The following is a 26587-nucleotide window of genomic DNA, read 5'->3' on the forward strand; positions in this document are numbered from 1 at the left end:
CTTTTCATTTGAATCTTCTACTGTGGATCAAAGCTGCTACATTTCTTGAATTCAAGGTCTGAAATGTTTTATATGATGACGATCTTCTCATTTCAGACAATATTAATATTACGTTCAAGCCTCTGCTAGTATTTTTTGACTATGCAGTTGGGATTCAATCTTTTGTTTTCTGTGGTAATTAAATGCATCCAATTGGATAAGAATTCTTGTTCTCACCCATCACCCCATATTTATGGGTGATGATGGTGCCATTGGGCCCAGAGGTCATTGCCATTTTAGGATTTAATCTTTTGTTTTGACAAGTAACAAATTCCATTAAAAGAAAAGGCATTAAAGGCCGCAAACCTAGTACATGGAAAATATAGAAAGGAAAAGCTTTCTTAGGATTTATGCCAAGACTCCATCTCTTTATTTTAGTTTTATGCATTTATGTTGAATATAGAGTTGTTCGCAGAGTGAATATGTGAGTTTACATCTTCCTGTTATTATAGTAAATATCATGCATCTTATAATCTACCTGCAAATGTCTGACCCAACATTTTTTCTTTCTAAATACACTGTACATTTCTAATGTATATCAACACTTTGGCAGCACTACCTGTGATGGTGGAAACCGTATCTAGGAAAATACTGGAGCATATTACAGAGCAATGCCTCATATGCTGTGATGTGGGAGTCCCCTGCAATGCTCGACAAGCTTGTAATGACCCTTCTGCTCTCATTTTCCCTTTTCAGGTGGGCTTATGTTCTGTACTATGGCCATGGTTCCATGCCATAAATTAATTATGCTTTCTCCATATGGTTTGATTAGTTATGTGCTGACAAGGAAGTATTTACTATATCATTTTTCTTATAATCCTTGGTAACTCTGTTATATACCAACTCATGCTATGGGTTATGTTGCACCAGTTAATATAGTTAGTGGTCACTGGTCACCATTGGTGTCTCTATGTATTTAAGTATGTTTGTATTTGTTTGTGTGCATGAGTTTTACCAATTCTATTTTGCATGATAAAACTTGGGAGTCATTTTGTTGAATATTAAATAACATACGTCAACCTGACCTGCAAAATAATTAACAGGAAGGTGAGGTTGAAAAGTGTAGATCTTGCGAAGCCTTATTCCATAAAGCTTGCTTCAGAAAGATCATGAACTGCCCTTGTGGGGCACAGCTTAGGCCAGAAGAGAGCGTAAATAATGGGGCTGGTGGTGAGGTTAATAGAACTTTGGGAGGAGATCTGGTTCTGGGCTGTCTGTAGGACTGCTCTCTGGACTGTTTACAAGGGCAAAGCCAGAAAAGACACAGCCGAAAGACGGGGACAATGTTATATTAATGGGTTCCTTGCCAAGCACTTCTCTATGATACTATACATGCATTTGTCTCATTTTTGTTTGTTCTTGATCTGAAAGTATTGAATTTCATTTGTTGTACTTGTACCTATAGTATTCAATAATGAGAATCGGCCAAGCCATTATATTGTTGTAGGCTTGTAGCCAATGTGATTTTTTTTCCTTTCCTTTCTATAAGGTGTAACATGCAATATCTATAAGGTGGTTGTCCCTCTCCCAACATTTTTTCCCCTTTCTTCAAGTGGGCTTGAATGGCCCATTGTAGATCAACGTGCTACTCAAGATTTGAAAGTTTGGGTTGAGCATGAATCCAAGAACGAGAAGACCATGGTTTATTTTATTTATTTCATTCTTTTTGTAAAACTTTTCCAATGTATCAATTACGATATAAAGAGAAAAACTAAAAAAATAAAAATAAATATAAAGGAATTTACATTGGTCACAGATTGTAAGGAGGGTTCTTGGTGCATGTCTTGTTTTCTTGATGCATATGTTTTAACTAGTTATTTGTGATAGAACTTTTATTTTATTTTTTTATTAAAGAGTTTCAATTATGATGTTTCTTATAATGAATTAATTTTTTATTAGGCAAGAATCGAATCTTAAATCTCTTTTTCGAGGATAAGAGACCATTGATATAAACCAAAAAATAAATAAATGCTAACCTTATTACTCAAATAAAAAGGTCGATAACAGATGTAATGAATATAATTTTTTTTTTGGGAATCCAAATACAAGTAATTGCTTGCCTACTCATCACCAAGCGGATTTAGCTTCAATCCTTCATTGGATGGATCAAAGTCAATCCACTCCAAGCCATGAAGAACAAACGAAACCTTTCTCAACAAATGCCCATTATGTCTAGTTGCACATCCTTCTTCTCTTTGAAATACACATCCATGAACTTCATGAAAGTTTGTAGAGTCAACAAGGTATCAGACCCAGCCTGGTGACTCCTCCCAGCCACACGGTGCACCCCAAGTGTGTTAGCCACTCTCTCTAAACCCCCATAGAGCCCATCACAAAACCTAATCATATGCTTCACATCAAAAACACTGCGCCCAAAGTTGAGTTGCACCAAATCCATAAACTCCACGAGATTGCAAGGGAGTTCTTGGCCAGTCACGATCTTGATCAGGTGGGCAAAGTCATATCCACCATGGAAAGTAACCCAAGTGAAATCAGAGCCATTCATAACCAACCCAGACTCAACCATAAGTGCAGCAAAGTCAGCAGAGTCAATACCCTCTTCCAAATTCTTCTCAAAATCAATTCCCTGTCGCTCAAGTAACTCAATGGATTCAGGGTTTTGGAGATCATTGTGGACATCAAAATCCTTAAAGCTGAACTGCCACACGTACTGAGAATCCGTACCGAGATTCGGCAAACATCCTCTGTGGTCGCAAAGACCGAGACCTAGTTGGATAATATTGGTGGCGTTAACGTTGTGTCGCATGAGTTGATAGTTCCAAAAGGGTGGCAGTCTTCCGAGGTCGCGCTTTTCCACGTTAACAGGTTTGTAGATAACTCCAGGAAATTCAGTGTCCATGGATACGATCGTGTGAGTCATTAGAGCAATCTTGATGAGGTCGAAATCTTCCTCCAGGTTGTGCTGCCATACTTCACGTACAACCACTGCCGCCGGAGATAGAGGAGGAGGAGGAGCATCACGAGCAGAAACAACCATGATCAAATATACCGTAGGCGGTGTAGCAAAGAACAGAACGAGAGAACAAAACGCAAAAGGATGAAAAAATTTATGGACTGTGGTACCGTATTTATATACATATGGGGATGAGTTTCCTAATCGGAATTGGTATTTGTAAAGGCGGCCAATTAATATTAAGATAGGATTAACTTATAAATAAACTCCTTTTATTTATTTAAGTGGAATACATTAGAAAATTTTTACTTTACCATGCATAGTTACCACACCTAAACTATTAGGGCAGTACTGTAACACTTTGTACCTTATTCTATGGGTAATAATTTAAGGAAGTAAATATGCATTTTCATAGTTTAGGGATAAGTGTAAAGAAGGTATCGTTTAAGAGGATGAAGTGGACATTCTCATAATTTAGGAGTAGGAGAGTAAGTGTAAAATGGATTATAGTTAAGGGTTAAAGTATACATTCTTATAGTTTAAGGGGCCAAGTGTAGAACGGGTATAGTTTAGAGGCATAGTGTAATTTTTCCAAAAATTAAACTCTATTTCTAAGATAGTTTACTATACATTAAACTCTATTACTTAATTTTCAAGAAATTTAAAAATTCTTTTTCAACTAAAATTTTATGATTAAAAGTTTCAAGTAATTTACTCTAGATGAAGAGGAGGTATTTGGTATCAAATGATACCATGTTAGTGATATCAAAATCCAATAAGTGTGAGATATGTTAACAAAAAATAATTAAACCCACTAACAATTGAAAGACATGTGTTAGTGGGTAGTTATTTTTGCATACGTGTCTCTCGTTTATTGAATTTTGATAAGTATCATTTAATACAAAATACTTTTTCCTAGATGAAACTCTAGCTATTCTTCAAAATGAGGAATAATTATTCCTTTTTAAAATGTTATGTGGGAACTTAGGATTTTCACCTCACCAAGGGCGGACCTTGTAGTGGAAGGCTTGACACTTTAATTCCACACTAGAAGGCTTTGTCCGCTTTGGGGAGCCAAGCCCTTACGGTTTTGTATTACGAAAGGGTGGGATTGTCCCACATCGCTTAAGTAACCCTCCCACTAACACAAGCTCCAAGGGCATATAAAGTGTTAGTGGGAGGGTTACTTAAGCGATGTGGGACAATCCCACCCTTTCGTAATACAAAACCGTGAGGGCTTGGCTCCCCAAAGCGGACAAAGCCTTCTAGTGTGGAATTAATAAATTTAAAAACAAAAATTTTTAAAAAGATATAATTGTATGAGTAAGATATTTTCTAAAATTAATTTTTTATTATATATTTATCTTTGTTCCCCTGAATTTTTTTTTTATAAAGTTTTTGTTTTTTCTCTACCACAATTAATACATAAAGAAACAGTAGACTGATGGAGAAAAAAAATTGTTTTACTTTATTTATGGATTATGATTTTGAACTTGCTCTCTTATTGTTGTAACTATCAAATTATAAAAAATAAAATAAAATAGATTTTGAAATCCTTTACTGAACAAGACAATTTAACGAGGTTTTATAGGGTCATGGAATTAAGCTATTTTAGGTATAGCTGTAATCCCCCATTATTACGTTTATATTTTTCATTTTAAAAATTGGTCAAAGCTTAAGTTCTAAGTATTTAAGCCATCAAACAACATGCTTACGATTTTGCCTCTTGCACAGTATTTCTCACTGTTTTAAAAACCAGACCGGACCGACCGGTCTGACCGGTTCAACTGGGAACCGGATGCCAATCCGGTCCGGTTAAAAGTCCCATAACCGGTCAACAACCGGAAAATCGGCCAAAAACCGGTCAAAAACTGGGGTTAAATCGAAAATTGGAAAAAAAAAAGGTTTGATGTTCGGTTCGGTTTTTAAAACCATGGTATTTCTTACTAAAACGATATGCATATTTTAGTGTTTACCATATGGTCCATATTGTTTAATCGCATCCACATATATATGTGTTCAAACTAGTAATCAGATTATAAAATAAATACATGATGTCCAAACCATGTCGTTGCTGATTTGATTATACAAGTCATGAACTCTTAGGCATTCGAACATGTAGGGACATGAGGATGAGGAGAATATCTACAGGCTTTCTATACTTGTAAGTTGAAGTTGTAACCATCCACGAATTCAAATGGACTCATTCCTTGGGCCTAGTAACAGAACTATTATACGCAAACTAACAAGTCTTTAGATTTGAATTCTGAAAGATGAAATCCTAATTCTGTCCTTATTGGTGGGCCATATCCATATCTGTTCTCACAAAAAAAATAGTATCTAATGTTTTAGATATATGTAACATCATATTATGAGTTGGGTCTATGGGTGAGTGAGATTCACATGTTATGAGTGTGATGCTACATGTATTTGAAACATTAGATATATTTGCAAAAGACCATGGTTTATTTTATTTATTTCTTTACAAAAGACCATGGTTTATTTTATTTCTTTCTTTCCTTTTGTAAAACTTTTCCAATGTATCAATTACGATATAAAGAGAAAAACCTAAAATAAATAAATAAATAAATAAATAAAGGAATTTACATTGGTCACAGATTGTAAGGAGGGTTCTTGGTGCATGTCTTATTTTCTTGATGCATTAATGTTTTAACTAGTTATTTGTGATAGAAACTTTTATTTTATTTTTTAAGAGAGTTTCAATTTATGATGTCCATTTATAATGAATTGATTTTTTTATATAGGCAAGAATCAAATCTTAAATCTCCTATTCAAGGATAAGAGACCAGTTGATATAAACCAAAAATAAATAAAAGCTAACCTTATTATCCAAATAAAACAGCGTCAATAACAGATGTGATGAAATATAATTTTTTTTTTTTTTTTGGGAATCCAAATACAACGTAATTGCTTGCCTACTCATCACCAAGCGGATTTAGCTTCAATCCTTCATTGGATGGATCAAAGTCAATCCACTCCAAGCCATGAAGAACAAACGAAACCTTTCTCAATAAATGCCCATTATGTCTAATTGCACCATCCTTCTTCTCTTTGAAATACACCTCCATGAACTTCATGAAAGTTTGTAGAGTCAACAAGGTATCAGACCCAGCCTGGTGACTCCTCCCAGCCACACGGTGCACCCCAAGTGTGTTAGCCACTCTCTCTAAACCCCCATAGAGCCCATCACAAAACCTAATCATATGCTTCACATCAAAAACACTGCGCCCAAAGTTGAGTTGCACCAAATCCATAAACTCCACGAGATTGCAAGGGAGTTCTTGGCCAGTCACGATCTTGATCAGGTGGGCAAAGTCATATCCACCATGGAAAGTAACCCAAGTGAAATCAGAGCCATTCATAACCAACCCAGACTCAACCATCAGTGCAGCAAAGTCAGCAGAGTCAATACCCTCTTCCAAATTCTTCTCAAAATCAATTCCTTGTCGCTCAAGTAACTCAATGGATTCAGGGTTTTGGAGATCATTGTGGACATCAAAATCCTTAAAGTTGAACTGCCACACGTACTGAGAATCCGTACCGAGATTCGGCAAACATCCTCTGTGGTCGCAAAGTCCGAGACCCAGTTGGATAATATTGGTGGCGTTAACGTTGCGTCGCATGAGTTGGTAGTTCCAAAAGGGTGGCAGTCTTCCGAGGTCGCGCTTTTCCACGTTAACAGGTTTGTAGATAACTCCAGGGAATTCAGTGTCCATGGATACGATTGTGTGAGTCATTAGAGCAATCTTGATGAGGTCGAACTCTTCCTCCAGGTTGTGTTGCCATACTTCACGTACAACAACAGCCGCCGGAGTCGGAGGAGGGGGAGGAGCATCACGAGCAGAAACAACCATGATCAAATATACCGTAGGCGGCGTAGCAAAAAACAGAACGGGAGAACAAAACGCAAAAGGATGAAAAAATTTATGGACTGTGGTACCGTATTTATATACATATCGGGATGAGTTTCCTAATCGGAAGTGGATTTTGTAAAGGCGGCCAATTAATATTAAGATTAAGATAGGATTAACTTATTTTTATCAAAAAAAAAGAAAAAAAGAAAAAAAGAAAAAGAGAAGAAGATAGGATTAACTTATAAATTAAACTCCTTTTATTTATTTAAGGGGAATAAATTGGAAAAATTTTACTTTACCGTGCATATTTACCACACCTAGACTATTTACGGTATTGCTAGTGTAACACTTAGTACCTTATTTCATGGGTAATAATTTAGAAAAGTAAATATGTTTTTTTTATAGTTAAGGGGGTAAGTGTAAACAAGGTATCGTTTAAGAGGATGATGTACATTCTCATAATTTAGGAGTAGGAGGGTAAGTGTAAAAGGGATTATAGTTTAGGGCTAAAGTATACATTCACATAATTTAAGGAGCCAAGTGTAAAATGGGTATAGTTTAGGGGTATAGTGTAATTTTTACGAATAAATTACACTCTATTTCCAAGATATATAGTTTACTGTACATAAAACTCTATTACTTAATTTTCAAAAAATTTAAAAATTCTTTTTCAACTAAAATTTCATGATTAAAAGTTTCAACTAATTTACTCTAGATGAAAATGAGGTATTTGGTATCAAATGATACCATGTTAGCGATATTAAAATCCAGTAAGTGTAAGATATGTCAACAAAAAATAATTAACTTACTAACAATTGAAAGACATATGTTAGTGGGTAATTATTTTTGCATACATGTTTCTCATTTATTGAATTTTGATAAATATCATTTAATACAAAATACTTTTTCCTAGATGAAACTCTATTAGTCTGCAAAATCCACCCTAGTTACCAGTAAATGTATTGCCTTCTCACATATCCGTAGAAGTGGTAATTGAGTAGTCCACAACCTAGCTAAACATGCTAGACATGTTAGAGGTTTGTCGGTGTGGGTGGAGGATACTCCATCACACCTTTATGATGTACTTCTTGCTGAGCCCAGCTAATTTGTTTTCAATAAAATAGTAGTCTTCTTTCTCAAAAAAAAAAAAAGAGATGAAACTCTATTAATTTTATTGTTGATACTCTATTAAAGTTATTATTGGACATTTGGACTTGGCTTTGCTCTAATGTTCCTGTGCACTAGACCTATCAAGATCATGACACGAAAATAAAAATGGACATATGTCATAATCCTGACGAATCCAAAACTAATCTTTGTCCTTAGAGTTTCAAGTGATTAACTAATTATTAAGTTTTTATTTTTTAGAGAAAATATATATATATGTTTCTCATTTATTGAATTTTGATAAATATCATTTAATACAAAATACTTTTTCCTAGATGAAACTCTATTAGTCTGCAAAATCCACCCTAGTTACCAGTAAATGTATTGCCTTCTCACATATCCGTAGAAGTGGTAATAGAGTAGTCCACAACCTAGCTAAACATGCTAGACATGTTAGAGGTTTGTCGGTGTGGGTGGAGGATACTCCATCACACTTTTATGATGTACTTCTTGCTGAGCCCAGCTAATTTGTTTTCAATAAAATAGTAGTCTTCTTTCTCAAAAAAAAAAAAAAGATGAAACTCTATTAATTTTATTGTTGATACTCTATTAAAGTTATTATTGGACATTTGGACTTGGCTTTGCTCTAATGTTCCTGTGCACTAGACCTATCAAGATCATGACACGAAAATAAAAATGGACATATGTCATAATCCTGACGAATCCAAAACTAATCTTTGTCCTTAGAGTTTCAAGTGATTAACTAATTATTAAGTTTTTATTTTTTAGAGAAAATATATATATATATATATATATATCTAGATCTACAAAAGATTTACCAAATCCAAGAAGGAAATTACAGTCAACGACCTTCAAAAGGAAGTCAACGACACTAAGTCTGAGGTTAGAACCCTTAAACAGGAACTAACCATCCTTAGAGTTGATCACAATTTCCTTGACCAAAGATTGAAAATTTTGGAAATTACTTCTCATCACGGTAATGAGGAAGGAACCTCATACCAGAACCATTCTGATGAAGAAGTTGATGAAACAGTTAACCCAACTACAGATATGGTTCAATCTCAAGACCCTGTCCCACCTAATGACAAGTTCTTAGTAACCATCAGCAGGATTAACTTCCAGAAATGGCACTCCAAAGTCAGGATTGTCATAAGCAAAGATTTTGAATTCGAGACCATCGCCTTGATGGATTCAGGTGCTGATCTCAATTGCATCCAAGAAGGAATCATTCCCACCAAGTACTTCAGAAAGACCAGAGAAAGGTTAACTTCTGCAAGTGGTGGTAAAATGCAGATTGAATTCAAAATACCCAAAGCCCATGTGTGTCAGGATAACACATGTTTCAAAACCACATTCGTCCTAGTGAAAAACATGACAGATAGAGTGATATTAGGAAATCCTTTTATGTGTCTGTTGTATCCTTTCACCATGAATAGTGAAGGTATCACTACCCATCCTTTTAGCCAACCTATCAAGTTTGAGTTTCTCAGAAGTCCTGAACAGAGTGAGATTTCCATTCTCCAAAATGTTTCGGTTTCCAAGACCCTCAACCTATTCCATCTTGACACACAGACTCAAGACCAGAATTTTCCTTCCCAGTTGATGTCTCTCTTGATGTCTCTCTTGATCCCCTCCAAGGAACATCTCATATTCTGCATCAAAGATTTTGCCCATTAAAATTACACAGTTTTTTCATCAGCTTAAAAAATAAAGCTTTTGATGTAACTTGTCTTTGCAAAACCCTGCAGGTAGATAAGCAAAAATCTTATTCCACCACAATGTGGCGTAAGTTGACTTCTTCAGCAGAGAAGAAGAACAAGGGGAAAGCACCGGCATCGGGCTATCCTCAAGACGAAAGGAATCCTGCAGTAGGAACTCCTCCTTTTGTAATGCATGAAGGTGCATCCTCTAAGGGAAACCGCAGAGGATCAGGGGGAAAGTTACAAGAGATGGGTGCAAAGAGCCATCTGTGTGCGGAAATATAAAAGATACAGGTTACCAAGGTAAACTGTGTTACAAGAAAAGATTGCCATCTGATTACAATATTTTGGGTTGTAATGAGAGGGGAGGATATTTGAAGTGTTTTGCTGGGAGTGAGCTAAAAGACTTCTGGACCTAAAATTTGGATTCTTCCAATTTTTTGACCTGCTTCAGACTGGAGAGGAGGCTGCCTTATATAGAGGAAGGGAGCATCTGGAACTGCTGAAGACTGCTTGAAATCCGGAGGGTAAACTGCTTTAACTCGGGTGAAAAATCATTTCAGCCGAAAGTAAATAGTAAATCCGTGATTTTTGTCGGGGTACTGTAGAGTGAACAGTAACGGTCACTGTACATGAATAGTGTTTTGTCCCCTTGCTTTTCAGGATTACTGTTCATCGTTACTGTTTGATGAACAGTATTTTGTCCGGGTACTGTAGCTGTGCAGAATCTTGCTTAGTAACCGGGTCTGGGAACTGTTCCAAATAGTGACTGGTGCTATTTGAAGAGTCTAATCTTCATCCAAATTGTAGCCATCATAGGGATCCTGGGAATCCTGGAATGGGTTAAATGGATACTTGTTGACCGAAGCTGCTGAAGAGGCAGGAGAAGTCTTTTCTTCTGACTCTAGCTTTTCTGCCTGGATCTGAATCTGCTGGGCAAGATCCTTTAATTTTTTGCTAGATTTTTCGGTAATCTGAACGGAGTCTAGGCTTGACTGAGATCTTGTATTATAAGGAATGGTTTTCTGTAATGGGAGAGGAAAGTCTTTGTTCATCTTGCGAATGACATCATTGAATCTAAAGCTATCCCACCACTTTACAGAGAATTCCCTATCAAGCAGATTGTCATGGAGTGCATAATTCCACATGCTTATCCAGTGGATTCTGTACATAACTGTCATATGCAAGATTGCTGGAAACTGTGAACCATGTGCTGAGGGTTGGTGTCTGGAGCTGAAGTACCTGAGGGCATCCTGTAAGGGTTCTGGGAAGATTTGAGGAATTGAACCAAACATTTCCCACCACTTTAGGAACCATGAAGGTATCTGGCTAGAGAAACCTTTATCAAACATTATAAACCAGGAATGATCAAAGTCCTGATTCTGGTAGAAGAGGATTTTCTCAAAGGCATACATGTAGTCATAATAGCTGTACTGGAGCTCTGTGAATCCTTTGGTATTTGTGAGATTTTTGAGAAGGGAGGGATGCTGTCCCCATTCAGAACAACTAACAAAACCTTTGATGATGAACTTGTGATAGAGAACCTGTGAAGGGTCTTTTTTGTTCATGATGTTTTCTATTCGAGCAGAATCTTCTTGAATGAGTATGCTCTTGTAGAATCGGATGTTTTTGCCGGGACTTTTTGGGAAAAAGTGCCAACCATTGGGTAAGATTTCCATGGCCAGGACTAAGGGATTTGTTATATGGACCAGATGAGGCTCAATATAAGAGATGTGCTGGACAAATGGTTTTTTGATGTAACAAGGGAGGATTGTTTGAGCTTGTAAGAAGGCTTTTGGGGTACAATTGGTCCAAAAGGGTCTTCCACAGTGTAAGGGGTAATTTGCCTAGGAGGGGGAGAGGCTAGAGCCGAGCAATAACTGGGATGGCCTTTGGATGGTCTTTGGTAGTTGGGTCGTGGGATGGAGGAGACAACATATCTGTTGGCTATAGAAGAGGCGGGGAGCGGAACTAACTGATGACCAGGAGGGTTCTTTGCCTGACTGGTACTCGAGGTAGTTTGCTGTTTAGGAAGTTTTGGGGGCTGGGGTTGTACGGGCTTTTTCCCGGACATCTTGGATTGGGTTCTGCAAAAATTCACAGGTTAGGAAGTCAGGGATACTGTTTTGAGTTCCTTGTATGAATTCAATGTCAAAATCAAAAACTGATAAGATGGCCTGCCATCAAGCAAAAATTTGTTTTGATGCAATGTTTTGAACATCCTTTTCTAAAACATGTTTTGCAGATTTACAATCAATTCGTAGTAAAAACTTTTGGTTCAAAAGATCACTTTGAAATTTTGAAATGCATAGTACTATAGATAAAATTTCTTTTTTAATAGTACTATAATTAATTTGGGTGGGAGTCCAAATTCCTGAATGAAAGCAGACAATCTGTTCAGGAGAAGTGGGACTAGCACGCTGGAGGAGGATTCCGCCATAACCAATGTTAGAGGCATCGGTTTGAACAATTTTGAAGGAATTTTCGGAAGGAATTCCTAGACAAGGGAGAGATTTGACATATTTTTTTGTAGCTTGGATAACAGCAGTGTGATGTGGGATCCAAGGAGGAGGATTAGCACGAAGTCTTTCAAAAAGAGGCTTACATTGTTGCCTGAGGTTTTGATAGAAGTCTGCTATGTAATTAAGGGATCCTAGAAATCTTTGAAGCTGTGTTTTTTCTAGGATTTCATTAGGAAATTTGTCTGCAAACTGAATGGCTCTATCTATGGGTTTGATGACACCTTGGTGGATATCAAAACCTAAGAATCGAACTTTAGTTTGGAAAAGTTTAATTTTTGGGGCTGAAACAACAAGACCATTGAGCTTGATTGTATGAAAGAATGCTCTTAGGTGCTTTTTATGTTGGTCTAGGGATTCTGAGAAAATGAGTACGTCATCAATGTAAACAATGATATGGCTGGAGAATGGATTGAATATTTCATTCATGATATTTTGGAATTCAGAAGGTGCATTTTTGAGACCAAAGGGCATTACATTCCATTCGTAATGGCCAAAGGGTGTGGTGAAGGCTGTTTTATAGCGGTCAGACTCTCTGATTTGTATCTGCCAAAAACCACTCTTCATATCAAACTTACTGAATACCACTGCTTTACTAAGCCTGTTAACTAAGTCTCTCTTGTTTGGGATTGGGTACCTTATCCATTCTAAGACTTTGTTAAGGGGCTTGTAGTTGATGACTAGTCTAGGGACACCTCGCTCGATCTCAGCATTTTTCTGGACATAGAAGGCTGAACAGGACTAAGGAGACCTAGAGTTTCTGATGATTCCTTTTCTGAGGAGATCTTCAATCTCTGCTCGACAGGTATCCATGAGTTCTTGATTCATTTGGATAGGTCGAGCTTTGGTTGGGATATCCTTTTCATGGAAATCTTTGACATAGGGGAGAGCAACCTCGTGTCTCTTCCTGTGCCAAAAGGCTGTTGGTAGATCAGAACAGACCTCCTGTTTTAGTTTTTCTTCAAACTTTCTGATTTCTTCTTGGATGGATTTACAAGCTAATTGTTCCTCAATTTTCTTGTATTTCAAATCATCCTGGAGGTAGTTGAGATGGTGAGTTTTGGCTTGTATAAGGTTAAGGGTCTTAGAGACAGCGACTGGCTGGAGAGTACTAATATCTCTAGGTTCAGGGCTTCTAAGAAACTTAAACTTAACTGGTTGGCCAAAAGGGTGGGTAGTGATACCTTCACTATCTGTGGTGAAAGGATATAATAGACACATAAAGGGGTTTCCTAATATGACTCTGTCTGTCATGTTTTTTACTAAGACAAATGTGGTTTTGAAACATGTGTTGTCCTGACACACATGGGCTTTGGGTATTTTGAATTCAATCTGCATTTTACCACCACTTGCAGAAGTTAACCTTTCTCTGGTCTTTCTGAAGTACTTGGTGGGAATGATTCCTTCTTGGATGCAATTGAGATCAGCACCTGAATCCATCAAGGCGATGGTCTCGAATTCAAAATCTTTGCTTATGACAATCCTGACTTTGGAGTGCCATTTCTGGAAGTTAATCCTGCTGATGGTTACTAAGAACTTGTCATTAGGTGGGACAGGGTCTTGAGATTGAACCATATCTGCAGTTGGGTTAACTGTTTCATCAACTTCTTCATCAGAATGGTTCTGGTATGAGGTTCCTTCCTCATTACCTTGATGAGAAGTAATTTCCAGATTTTTCAATCTTTGGTCAAGGAAATTGTGATCAACTCTAAGGATGGTTAGTTCCTGTTTAAGGGTTCTAACCTCAGACTTAGTGTCGTTGACTTCCTTTTGAAGGTCGTTGACTGTAATTTCCTTCTTGGATTTGGTAAATCTTTTGTAGATCTGTTCCAAATCAACTTTGGGTTCTTGAAGCTTGGTTTCAGGTTTACTGGTTTCCTTAACTAAGGTTTTCTTAAATTCCGTAAGCTTTTGAGCTTTAATGACTGGGTCTTCGATCTGTTCTATGAGATCTAAGAGGAGTTCTTCTTGCTTAGAGAGGACATTGATAGTTTTGTTCCTGCAACAACTATCCATGCATGGTATGGGTTCATCTGGGCCACTAGAGGTGCTAGAAGAAACTCTAGAGGATTCAGAGGATGACTGGTAGATCTGACGAATCTCACTGCTAGAAATCTCACTATCTGAGTGGTTGAGTTCTAGGAGCTTAAGGATTTCATCTTTTCCTGCTTGGTCACTAACGAGGGTATTGATAAGGGATTTGGCCTTAGCTTTACACTCTTTTCTGAAATGACCTTTCTTTCCACAGTTGAAGCATTTTCCTGATGCTTTGGGTATGAACTTTCCTGTGGATTTGGATTTACCTTTCTTATAGAAATCATCTTTGCTATACTTCTGCTTTCTATAATACTTGGCTTTGGTTCTCTTCCTATGAGAATGTTCAGAGGTTTCCTTGCCTCTGTATTTGGACTTTCTCTTGGGAAGGATGGAAGGTAAGCCATACTGTGTACAGAAGTTTCCTACTTCGTACTTGGCTTTGCCTTTGTTNTTTGTTTTTCAAAAATTTCACTTTTCCAAATTTTTGATTGATCGAGGTTGTTTTTCAACCGATTGAAATTGCGTTAAAAATTTTGGTTTAAATCTGCCTCGCTCGATTGGTTCTAGATCAATCGACTAGGAATGGCAACGGGTCAGATTCGGGCTGGGTTTTTTCATACCCAAACCCGCCCTGCGGGCCCAAACCCGTGGCCCGGACCCGGCCCGTTTAGTAAACGGGTTTTTTTTCCCGGGGCCCAAACCCATCCTGTCAGGCCCCACGGGCCCCGCTCACTTTAGGGCCCAATCTTACATCCTAAGGGCCTAAACCGTGGCTCAATTTTTTTTTTTTTTTGAAAAAAATTCCCGTAATTAATTTAATAAATCTCAGATTTCTATACTAATTTAATTTACAATAATTATTTTAGATTTCTACAATAATTTTAGATTTCAAATTTCACATAAATCTACAATAATTTACTTTTAGATTTCTCACTTTCTCTTTCAAAATCACAAACCCAAATACAGAAATCACAAGAAATAATACTTAAAATCACAAACCCATACATAAATCCTATATACATAACCCAAATACATATATAAAATAAAATAAAAAAATTCCTTCCTTACAACAAGATTTGCCACAAGTTCAAATATATACAAAATAAATCCCCCAAATCCAAATTCAGGACCATTACATCAAGTTCAAAAATCTACAAAACAAATTCCACAAATGAATATACTCAATAATGCCCCTTTCAAGCACCAAGTAACGAACCTAAAAAAAAAAGAAAAAGTAGAGATCTTGGCAGTGGCAGATCTTGGCGGAGGTGGCAGATCTTGGCTAAGCTACACTTGGAGAAGATAGATCAGAGCTCAGAGAAGACAAAGAAAGAGAGAAACAAACCTGTGACAATCTTGAGACCGATAGTGACACAGCTTGAGATTGACGGTGACAGTGCTTGAGGCCGGCGATGACAAAGGTCAGAGCTTGAGGTTGAATCTGTGAGTGAGAGAGGGAGAAGAGGGTGAGTGCATGAGTGAGAGAAGGAAAGGAAAGTGAGGGAAATGGCTGGGGAGTGGGACGGCTGAGTGTGGATATGGGAGGAAGTAGGGTTTTTTTAGGTTATATATATATATATAAGGGTTTTTGGTAATTTTATACTTAAACGGGTCAGGTCCGGGTCGGGTATGACAAAAACCCGGACCCGCTTTGTGTTTTTTTTAAAAGACCCATACTTGACCCTATTATTTATTGAGCCGGGTAAAATCCGACCCATTAGGGTCGGGCTGGATCGGGTACCTGCGAGTCGAGCTTTTATTGCCATCCCTATTTTGGGCTTGGGCTACAAATCTTGACCTTACAATAATCTATGAATAAAGTAAAACAATTTTTTTCTCCATCAGTCTACTGTTTCTTTATGTATTAATTGTGGCAAAGAAAAAATAAAAACTAAAAAAAAAAATTCAAGGGAACAAAGATAAATATATAATAAATAAAAAATCAATCCAAGTAATAGTCTCTTTGATATATATATATATATATATCACCGTGGAACAGATCTAGTTGCCTCTCCCTTCAAAACCCCACCACTCCAGAAGAAACGGTAGTGAAGAAGGTCATAGAGCAAAACAACTACACCAACCAGTGTTTAGGTGTTATAGAAAACAACTTGATAGGATAGAAGACAAGGTAGACAGCAAGGTTGTTCCCCAGCCAGGAAACCCTAGCAAACCTGTCAAAACTTTGGAAAAACCTTTCGTCAAGCTTCCTACAACTAAGCAACCCAGCCTTAGATCTAAGGACAAAACAGCCTTAGAAATAGTCAACCAAAAGCTTGAAGAACTAGTGAAGAAAGAACCAGTCACTCCTCCACCAGTTAGTACTTCAACCAGTGTTGATCCCCGTCTTCAAACCAACAGATTAGTTGTTTTAGACGTCCATACAGCCTCTAGCAGTTCTAGCACCTCTTCCTCATACAATGACAAGGAGATAGAACACCTAGAAAGCCAGTTTAGAAATTTAGAGGTTAAAGGCTTACCCATCCAAAGGTAACCCCTACTAGCCTAACCAGAAATTGGTATCCCAGACCCACACCCCCTGACCTCCAATATGAGGAAAGGAATCTTAGTAACCAGTTCTCAGTAACTTCAGGTAAACTCTATGAATGGAACATAGATGGTTTGTCTGAACAAGAAATATTGAACAGACTCCAGCATATGACCATGGTAGCTAACAACTACATCAGTGAAGGACATTCCCATACTGGAGGTCATAGGAAAAAAAAAAAATTGAGCCACGGTTTAGGCCCTTCGGATGTAAGATTGGGCCCTAAAGTGAGCGGGGCCCGTGGGGCCCGACGGGGCGGGTTTGGGCCCCGAGAAAATAACCCGTTTACTAAACGGGCCGAATCCGGGCCACGGGTTTGGGCCCGCGGGGCGGGTCCGGGTATGAAAAAAACCCGGCCCGAACCCGACCCGTTGTCATTCCTAGCCCAAAAGATATGGGATGTGAGCCCAATAAACCCAATACAATGAATTTGTAGAGAGTAGGTAAAAGAACTGAGCTGGTTATGAACTAAACAACAGTTAATCAAAATTTTAAAAAGTGAACCCATACTAAAACACACTTGAAACGTGAAGAAACTGATGTCCGAGGAGATATATTATTGTTTGAAAGGCAAATAACCTTCTTAGAACTACAGTAAATTTTCATTCTTCTTCTTTTTCTCTTTTCTTTCGATCCCCCTTTCATGAGAGGTCTCTTACATTTATATAGTTTTCTTTCAAACCATTTTCATTGTACACTTATTTTTCATCTAAGCATTTACTTAAGTATATGTCACATCATGTATCTTCTTTAATTCTCCATGAGTGGTGGCAGTTGAGATTGCACTGTTCAAGGACCTTCTCCACATAAATGCGGCCAGAAAAGTTGCTGCAGTGCATTAATTGCAGTGGTAGCAGCTTTTTCTTTAGATATTTCTTTATTCTTATCATCTTTATACGTGCATGAAGTTCATCTTTATCGTTAGAATTTCCTGGAAGTTCACCCAAACTGCCCAGATATTTGCTTGACCGATATTCTTCAAGTCCAAGGAGGATAGACTCCTCGGACTATACTCCTTCCTCCTTTCCTTACATGTTTCTCCATTCTGGGGCCTTTCTCAATCCTTTACTTCTCCTCGGACATACTCAAATCTTCAAATAGGGCCTAAGGCCCAATATACGTGTTTGGACTTTTACTCCCACAATTATGATTTTGAACCCACTCTCTTATTGTTGTAACTATCAAATTATAAAAAATAAAATAAAATAGATTTTGAAATCCTTTACTAAACAAGACAATTTAACCAGGTTTTATAGGGTCATGGAATTAAGCTATTTTAGGTAATCCCCCATCATTACATTTATATTTTTCATTTTAAGAATTGGTCAAAGCTTAAGTTCTAAGTATTTAAGCCATCAAACAATATGCTTACGATTTTGCTTCTTGCACAGTATTTCTTACTAAAACGATATGCATGTTTTGGTGTTTACCATATGGTCCATATTGTTTAATCACATCCACATATATGTGTTCAAACTAGTAATCAAATTATAAAATAAATACATGATGTCCAAACCATGTCGTTGCTGATTTGATTATACAAGTCATGAACTCTTAGGCATTCGAACATGTAGGGACATGAGGATGAGGAGAATATCTACCGGCTTTCTATACTTGTAAGTTGAAGTTGTAACCATCTACGAATTCAAATGGACTCATTCCTTGGGCCTAGTAACATGGACTCATTCCTTGGGCCTAGTAACAGAACTATTATACGCAAACTAACAAGTGTTTAGATTTGAATTCCGAAAGATAAAATCCTAATTCCGTCCTTATTGGTGGGCCATATCCATACATGCTCTTGCAAAAGAAGTAGTATCTAATGTTTTACATGTATGTAACATCATATTATGAGTTGGGTCTCGTAAGTGAGTGAGGCTCACATGTTATGAGTGTGATGCTACATGCATTTGAAACATTAGATGTATTTGCTCATTCTTAAAACTAGTTTGATAAGGGGCGTGATAAGGTTAACTTCCCATATTAGTGACAAAACTAGGTAGGCCTATTGACATAGCATTAACTAATCATAATTTTGTTCTTTGTGTATTCATTTTGGTGGTCATTTGTACTTTTTGTTGGCTCCATGTACATTTTGAGGGAGCAGCCAAAATGGTTATCAAGATGTCACTGTTTCAAAGGTAACATTAAACACTCACAAGGTGGAGAATCTGAAATGTGGCAATGTGAGGGAAACGTTGATGTAGTGGGGAATCTGAAACCTCAATTGTGAAGCAATGGAGTATTTATGAGCATGCCAAAAAAGCACATAAAGCATATTACAACATGCACCCATTTTGTGAACAGTGACACCAACCATTCAATTTTGAGGCTTAAGTGACCATTTCTTCTTTTTTTACACCATGAGGCCCAGAAGTATCACTACCACAACAAATTTCAATATGATTTTTAGTGGTTCGAATTCTTTTGAGATGCAGATAGATTGTGTTTACTTTCAGACTTGCTGGTAGTGCCTGGCAACAAAGAATCCATGTTACAAGTGAATAAAAGGGAGGTAGAGGAGAACACATTGGTTTCAATATATATAGACTACTGCCTCTTTTGACCATTTGTGTATCTTTCAAAACTTACTATAACTGTATTGAAGAATTTTGTTATGAATTTGTTTCATACATGAATGAATAAATTCTCAAGTGTTATCTTTGGCATTTTTCTCTTTTTTGTTCTTCTTCATTAAATAAATTTAAAAATTCTATGGGTAATTTAAATCTGTTTTTGCTTCAGGTTGTCTTTCCGAGCAAGTTATCTCAAGCACTGATAGGACTGGGGGAACTTCGTTGATAGTACCAAGTGTTTCAGCTTCATGATCAGAACAAAGATGCCATAGCATGGGATATGCATTAGTGCCACCGATAAGTACCTTCAAATTATTATAAAAAAAAAAAAAAAAAAAAAAAGGTTAGCCAATTTGCTCAAGTATGTATAAACAATAATATATTGACAAAATAATTTTCCTGCTTAGATAAAATTATCCAAGTACTAGTTAATTGTGGAGTTTGGACAAGTGCGCGGATTGAAATAGGAAGGAAACATGTACTGTGGTAGAGAAGAAAATTTTCTGATTGAGAAATTTGGATTTGTAATTCGCAAATTGCAAATAATGAATGCATCATGTAATAGACGAAAAAAGCATTATAAGTTTATAACTATAGATTAGGGCTACTAAAAGAATTTGGATCACAATGCTGAAGAGCCACCTGTTTGACCTAACATTTACAACTTCTAACAGATTGGTTTGAGACATGGAAAATTGTAAAGATTGTATGGATGCAAAAAGCAACAATTATGTGTGTACAAAATGTTTTATACAAACTTTCTGGTTAATGGAAACATAAAGCAGAATTTCTTTCTGAACAATAGAAGGTGAATGATTAAGACTACATACCATAGTGGGGCATACGGAGATGACAAGTCAAGAAATGGATATGGCCACCTGTTTAAAAAAAAAAAAAAAAGATTACCTAAAATATATTCAAACTATGATGGTTTTTTAATGATAAAGACTTCAGATAATGGTCTTACCAAAGTTTGACACAAGCATGTAGCATCCACTGAAAAATCACATAAACGACTGTCCATAGGCAGAAATATCCAATTCGAAACCAAGAAAACCTCTGAAAAAAAAAAGTATAATAAGATGAATGTTTATGAAAAGAGCTGACCAAAGAGAAAAAAATTTGAGATAATTACAACAACTTACCAAGCAATTCAAAGCCGTCTCACCAAGCAGGAAAACAGCATTGATTGAGTGCATATTTATAACCAGCTGCAGTAATGGGGGGAAAAAATCGTTTAATCAACATTTACACTGCATATTTTTTTGGTGAGAAGAAAAAGAGATAAATTTCGTTTCTGTAACTTAAAATGGATATTGGTCTTGTATGGAAAGAATAATAATCTGCCAGAGTTCTAAACAATTTAGCTTGCAAAGTGCAAGATCAGGTCAAGTAGTTTTTAGTTTTACTTAAATGTTTGATCTTTTGGCTTTTTGCAATAGCAAGCTTGTATTAGATTCTAGACTTTATCCAAGGAAAGTAAGTCATTCATATGTAATAAAAAAGAAAAAGAAAAAAGAAACATTCCACATATGTCCTGCTTCTAGTCAGCTTTTCAAAATAACTTGAGAAAGGGTATTATTTGGATACAATCAAATAAAATTTTGCAAAGAATAATATTGAGGCTCTATGATACTTACAAAATTTAGGTTGTAATCTTTGATCAGAAGAAATGGAACAATTATAAACCAAAAGACACAATCTGTGAGAAAAACAGCACCTGCATTCATCTGTTAACAAGAAAAAGAAAATGTCAAAACAAGTGCATGGAAGAAAACAAAGCTATTAAATTTGCTATTTTTTTAACATAAAAATCAAGAAAAATAGAGTGCAATATTTAGAAGCATTCAGCTCCTATCTGCTTGGTGCCGTCCTGATTCATTCAACAACCTATTCAATTTGCAACATAATCTAGGTGGGAGCATAGTACAATTTCAATTGAGAAGTAAAATTAGTTAGTTGATGAAAAAGCCCTGCTTGTCATTACTCATTCTGTAATTGAACTGGTGGTGAAAAGGTCGAGGATTACGTTGTTAATATAATTATATTCATGCACAATAATAAAATTTTGCCTAAGTCTAAAATTTAAAAGGAGTTACCAAGTGCTAGCATATAATGAGAGGCAGAGAAACAGATTATAGGAAAAAGTTGCATGTCCATGCATTGCATAAGCACCATATATTTCCTACTTCAGCAACTCATTCTTGAACAAATTACCTGAAAAATTATTTGAAAGGCATAACCCCAGAAGCCTGCAGGTTCACGTACATGACTTTGTGTATTGGGGCCTGAGATTTTGGATGGGTTTGACACTTTGGAATCTTGGCTATCTGAAGTAGATACACAAGAACCTTGCTCTGTATCCACCTCTACATTATCAACTCTGTCACCTCCAGCTTTCTTATGATATTGGTAACAACCACGTATGGAGAGCAATGATCCAAGCTACACATTGAAATTGAGATCAGAAGCAAAAAAAAAAAAAAAAAAAACAATAATNATGATCAATGGGGACTTTGCATTAACATCTTTGAAATTTGTCTTCATTGCATTATTGGGTTTTTGTGATTACACAATCTATTTAGCTTTTCTGGAATTGGGTATTCATGAAAGTGTGAAGGTTGGTTTGAGCATTGCACTTTACTTTCCTCAAACCATTTATTCTTTTACTTTATTCTTAGAATTTTTGCACTCAGATAGTGCAATAGGGATATATTTTCCTGAAGCTGCAATCTCTAGAAATACTCTGCTGCCTTCTGTGTTTCTGGATTTCATTTTCCAACAGTTTCCCTAGCAATCTGATTATTGTTTCATTGGGACTCTTGTAGGTTCATGTTGATTTACTTCATTTTGTCAATAGTATTGTTTTCTCAAAGAGTCCCCCTTCATTTCATATCATAGTGAGTGAACAATTAGAGAAGGAAAAGTAAAGCCATGAGTTTTTTAACAGGGTCCTCAAATGATTCTTGGCATCCAATCATGACTGGTGATACAACAACCTCAAGTTACTGGATGAATTGGAGGGTCTTGCTTTGTGCCATATGGGTTTCAATTACGATCACTTTCGCATTCACTCTAATATGGAAACATGAAGGTTTCCGCAAACGCCATAGCCCAGAAACCCAGCAAGAAAGTGAAGGAGGTTTGTATGATGATGAAACTTGGAGGCCATGTTTGAAAGGAATCCACCCAGCGTGGTTGTTGAGTTTCAGAGTTCTTGCTTTCTTGGTGCTTTTAGCACTGCTCATTGCCACTGCTTTAACAGATGGAGGCAGCATATTTTACTATTACACTCAGTAAGCAATTTTAATTTCTTCTTGAGATTATTTATAGTATGGAAAAACTTGCATAATAAGATAATTGCAGGATTTTGTTTGTATATAATTTCTTGCCTTCAAAAAAAAATTTCCTGTTTTCAACTTATGTCACAACTTTCTGTACACCCAACATTTATCTTGTATGATATGAAAAAAATAGAAGACTAAGAGTATAATTGAAAGATTTTCCAAAATAAGTATTTGCAAATATTTTAGAAACTTTTTCATTTACCTAGAGTTAGAATTTAAAAAATATTAACTTTTAAGTGTGAAGTTGGTCAAGAATTAACTTTGTGTGATGCCATTTTTGGTTAATCATTTGATGTAGAGACCATATAATTTATCTATTCGTTTTTTGTTTTGGTGGGCAGGTGGACTTTTACATCAATCACCATTTATTTTGGGGTATGTGTTGCATCTTCAGTGAACCTTCTCTAATAATGAATCATCTCTCTCTGTCTCTCTTTCTTATCTGCATTATTATTTTTTTTTTTTTTTTTTTTTTGCTTCTGATCTCAATTTCAATGTGTAGCTTGGATCATTGCTCTCCATACGTGGTTGTTACCAATATCATAAGAAAGCTGGAGGTGACAGAGTTGATAATGTAGAGGTGGATACAGAGCAAGGTTCTTGTGTATCTACTTCAGATAGCCAAGATTCCAAAGTGTCAAACCCATCCAAAATCTCAGGCCCCAATACACAAAGTCATGTACGTGAACCTGCAGGCTTCTGGGGTTATGCCTTTCAAATAATTTTTCAGGTAATTTGTTCAAGAATGAGTTGCTGAAGTAGGAAATATATAGTGCTTATGCATTGCATGGACATGCAACTTTTTCCTATAATCTGTTTCTCTGCCTCTCATTATATGCTAGCACTTGGTAACTCCTTTTAAATTTTAGACTTAGGCAAAATTTTATTATTGTGCATGAATATAATTATATTAACAACGTAATCCTCGACCTTTTCACCACCAGTTCAATTACAGAATGAGTAATGACAAGCAGGGCTTTTTCATCAACTAACTAATTTTACTTCTCAATTGAAATTGTACTATGCTCCCACCTAGATTATGTTGCAAATTGAATAGGTTGTTGAATGAATCAGGACGGCACCAAGCAGATAGGAGCTGAATGCTTCTAAATATTGCACTCTATTTTTCTTGATTTTTATGTTAAAAAAATAGCAAATTTAATAGCTTTGTTTTCTTCCATGCACTTGTTTTGACATTTTCTTTTTCTTGTTAACAGATGAATGCAGGTGCTGTTTTTCTCACAGATTGTGTCTTTTGGTTTATAATTGTTCCATTTCTTCTGATCAAAGATTACAACCTAAATTTTGTAAGTATCATAGAGCCTCAATATTATTCTTTGCAAAATTTTATTTGATTGTATCCAAATAATACCCTTTCTCAAGTTATTTTGAAAAGCTGACTAGAAGCAGGACATATGTGGAATGTTTCTTTTTTCTTTTTCTTTTTTATTACATATGAATGACTTACTTTCCTTGGATAAAGTCTAGAATCTAATACAAGCTTGCTATTGCAAAAAGCCAAAAGATCAAACATTTAAGTAAAACTAAAAACTACTTGACCTGATCTTGCACTTTGCAAGCTAAATTGTTTAGAACTCTGGCAGATTATTATTCTTTCCATACAAGACCAATATCCATTTTAAGTTACAGAAACGAAATTTATCTCTTTTTCTTCTCACCAAAAAAATATGCAGTGTAAATGTTGATTAAACGATTTTTTCCCCCCATTACTGCAGCTGGTTATAAATATGCACTCAATCAATGCTGTTTTCCTGCTTGGTGAGACGGCTTTGAATTGCTTGGTAAGTTGTTGTAATTATCTCAAATTTTTTTCTCTTTGGTCAGCTCTTTTCATAAACATTCATCTTATTATGATTTTTTTTTTCAGAGGTTTTCTTGGTTTCGAATTGGATATTTCTGCCTATGGACAGTCGTTTATGTGATTTTTCAGTGGATGCTACATGCTTGTGTCAAACTTTGGTAAGACCATTATCTGAAGTCTTTATCATTAAAAAACCATCATAGTTTGAATATATTTTAGGTAATCTTTTTTTTTTTTTTTAAACAGGTGGCCATATCCATTTCTTGACTTGTCATCTCCGTATGCCCCACTATGGTATGTAGTCTTAATCATTCACCTTCTATTGTTCAGAAAGAAATTCTGCTTTATGTTTCCATTAACCAGAAAGTTTGTATAAAACATTTTGTACACACATAATTGTTGCTTTTTGCATCCATACAATCTTTACAATTTTCCATGTCTCAAACCAATCTGTTAGAAGTTGTAAATGTTAGGTCAAACAGGTGGCTCTTCAGCATTGTGATCCAAATTCTTTTAGTAGCCCTAATCTATAGTTATAAACTTATAATGCTTTTTTCGTCTATTACATGATGCATTCATTATTTGCAATTTGCGAATTACAAATCCAAATTTCTCAATCAGAAAATTTTCTTCTCTACCACAGTACATGTTTCCTTCCTATTTCAATCCGCGCACTTGTCCAAACTCCACAATTAACTAGTACTTGGATAATTTTATCTAAGCAGGAAAATTATTTTGTCAATATATTATTGTTTATACATACTTGAGCAAATTGGCTAACCCTTTTTTTTTTAAGCAAAATGTATAGCTTATATTTTTAGGGTTGTGTTAACCGGCATTATTTGCCTGTCAAGGAATTAATTTATGTCAGGTTTTTTGCTAGCTGATTTGTCTACACGAGCCTATCATTAATAGAAAAATAAATATACCCCTTTATTATAGCATCCTTCAATGCAAACTTTTTTAGTTTTTTAGGTTCTGATCATTAAAAAGTGGGGAGAAAAGATATAAATCAATAGGCACATGTTTCTCAGGCTTCCATTTTCCCCACAAATAATTCCTTGCCTTTTGATAATAGGATAATATTAGGGATTTTGTTAATGTGTGTTTTAAGGGTACACATTATTTTTTATTTTTGAAAAAAAATTTCTCAGGAATTGAAAAAGTATTGACAATTTTTTCAATTTTTGAGAAAATATTTCCAAAAATGGATGACTCAATGTGTGCCCTAAGGACACACATTAACCAGACCCTTATATTAGTTCAAAAAATATTATTAAAAAAAAAGTTCAAAGAATATGATGTTCTAAAATCCAATGATTTCTTTCTCTAAGAAGAAACCCCACCCGAATAGTTTTTAGAAGACTTATATATTAGTTGCTCCTTTATTCTCTATTCGTGGCATTTAAGTGGAAATATGCCAAGATGCCCAAGTAAGTTTTCTGGTCCAAACTAGTCCAAAGTGAATGCAAATTAAAAACCTCCATTTTTGTTAGATTTTTAAGAGTAAGTTTAGTACTACAAATTTTTCCACAACTTTGCTACGTGGTCACTTATGAGTGGTAGAAATAAAATAGTAAGGTTCATGTGGGTTCATGATTTCATCATTCATGAGTCATCATGTGGGTTCATGAGTCATCATGTGGGTTCACGATTTTTAATTCATTATTTTTTTTAATAGTTTAAGATTCAAGGATAATTAATAATTTTACCATGATATCAAAGTAAGGAATACTGAATTTGACAAACCCTTTCTCTATATAAAACTTAAGCTTTTGGAACAAACCGTACTTTATCAGTTTTATTACTTAGACATCATCAAAGTGTAAGACAAAAAATAAAGAAATATCACATATATACATAGGCATTCATTTATATTTTCCCAAGAAAGAAACGAAGGAAGAGATGTACCTTTCCTATTTAGTGGCTATGCATATGTTTATGTGCAAGGAAAACCCCCAAGTTAGCTCCTGAAGACTGCAAGTTAAATAAGTGAATAATGGAGAGGAACCACATTTTAGCTCCTGAAGTTTGAGTTTATAAGCAAGGAGAGAGAGAGAGAAAGAGAGGTCTAAAGCTAAA

At 35.9% G+C, this 26587-nt stretch overlaps 4 protein-coding genes and 1 long non-coding RNA gene across 5 annotated transcripts; 2 read left to right on the forward strand and 3 right to left on the reverse strand.

Moving 5' to 3' along the window:
- Window positions 1-551: 551 nt before the first annotated feature.
- LOC136065927 (uncharacterized) lies at window positions 552-1503 on the forward strand. Its single transcript, XR_010627508.1, has 2 exons — window positions 552-735; window positions 1083-1503. It is a non-coding gene; the product is annotated as an uncharacterized LOC136065927 (long non-coding RNA).
- Window positions 1504-2191: 688 nt separating this feature from the next.
- On the reverse strand, window positions 2192-3037 carry LOC111998118 (probable CCR4-associated factor 1 homolog 11). The gene has a single exon (XM_024030220.2). The coding sequence runs from the start codon at window positions 3035-3037 to the stop codon at window positions 2192-2194; it is 846 nt and encodes a 281-aa protein (XP_023885988.2).
- A 2852-nt stretch (window positions 3038-5889) lies between these two features.
- Window positions 5890-6828, reverse strand: LOC112040774 (probable CCR4-associated factor 1 homolog 11). Its single transcript, XM_024073673.1, has one exon. It carries the CDS (start codon window positions 6826-6828, stop codon window positions 5890-5892), a length of 939 nt encoding a protein of 312 aa, XP_023929441.1.
- A 12501-nt stretch (window positions 6829-19329) lies between these two features.
- On the reverse strand, window positions 19330-22111 carry LOC136065926 (uncharacterized). Its single transcript, XM_065769749.1, has 7 exons — window positions 22007-22111; window positions 21554-21781; window positions 20977-21066; window positions 20482-20547; window positions 20304-20395; window positions 20167-20214; window positions 19330-19641 (listed from the first exon to the last, which is right to left on the reverse strand). Exons 1-7 carry the CDS (start codon window positions 22109-22111, stop codon window positions 19524-19526), a joined length of 747 nt encoding a protein of 248 aa, XP_065625821.1. The 3' UTR covers window positions 19330-19523.
- Window positions 21845-24896, forward strand: LOC136061311 (uncharacterized). Its single transcript, XM_065769750.1, has 7 exons — window positions 21845-22632; window positions 23025-23058; window positions 23186-23413; window positions 23901-23990; window positions 24420-24485; window positions 24572-24663; window positions 24752-24896. The coding sequence occupies exons 1-7, from the start codon at window positions 22271-22273 to the stop codon at window positions 24879-24881; spliced, it is 1002 nt and encodes a 333-aa protein (XP_065625822.1). The 5' UTR covers window positions 21845-22270; the 3' UTR covers window positions 24882-24896.
- Window positions 24897-26587: the final 1691 nt, after the last annotated feature.

Source organism: Quercus suber, unplaced genomic scaffold (assembly GCF_002906115.3).
Source record: "Quercus suber isolate HL8 unplaced genomic scaffold, Cork oak 2.0 scaffold_1337, whole genome shotgun sequence".
NCBI lineage: Eukaryota > Viridiplantae > Streptophyta > Magnoliopsida > Fagales > Fagaceae > Quercus > Quercus suber.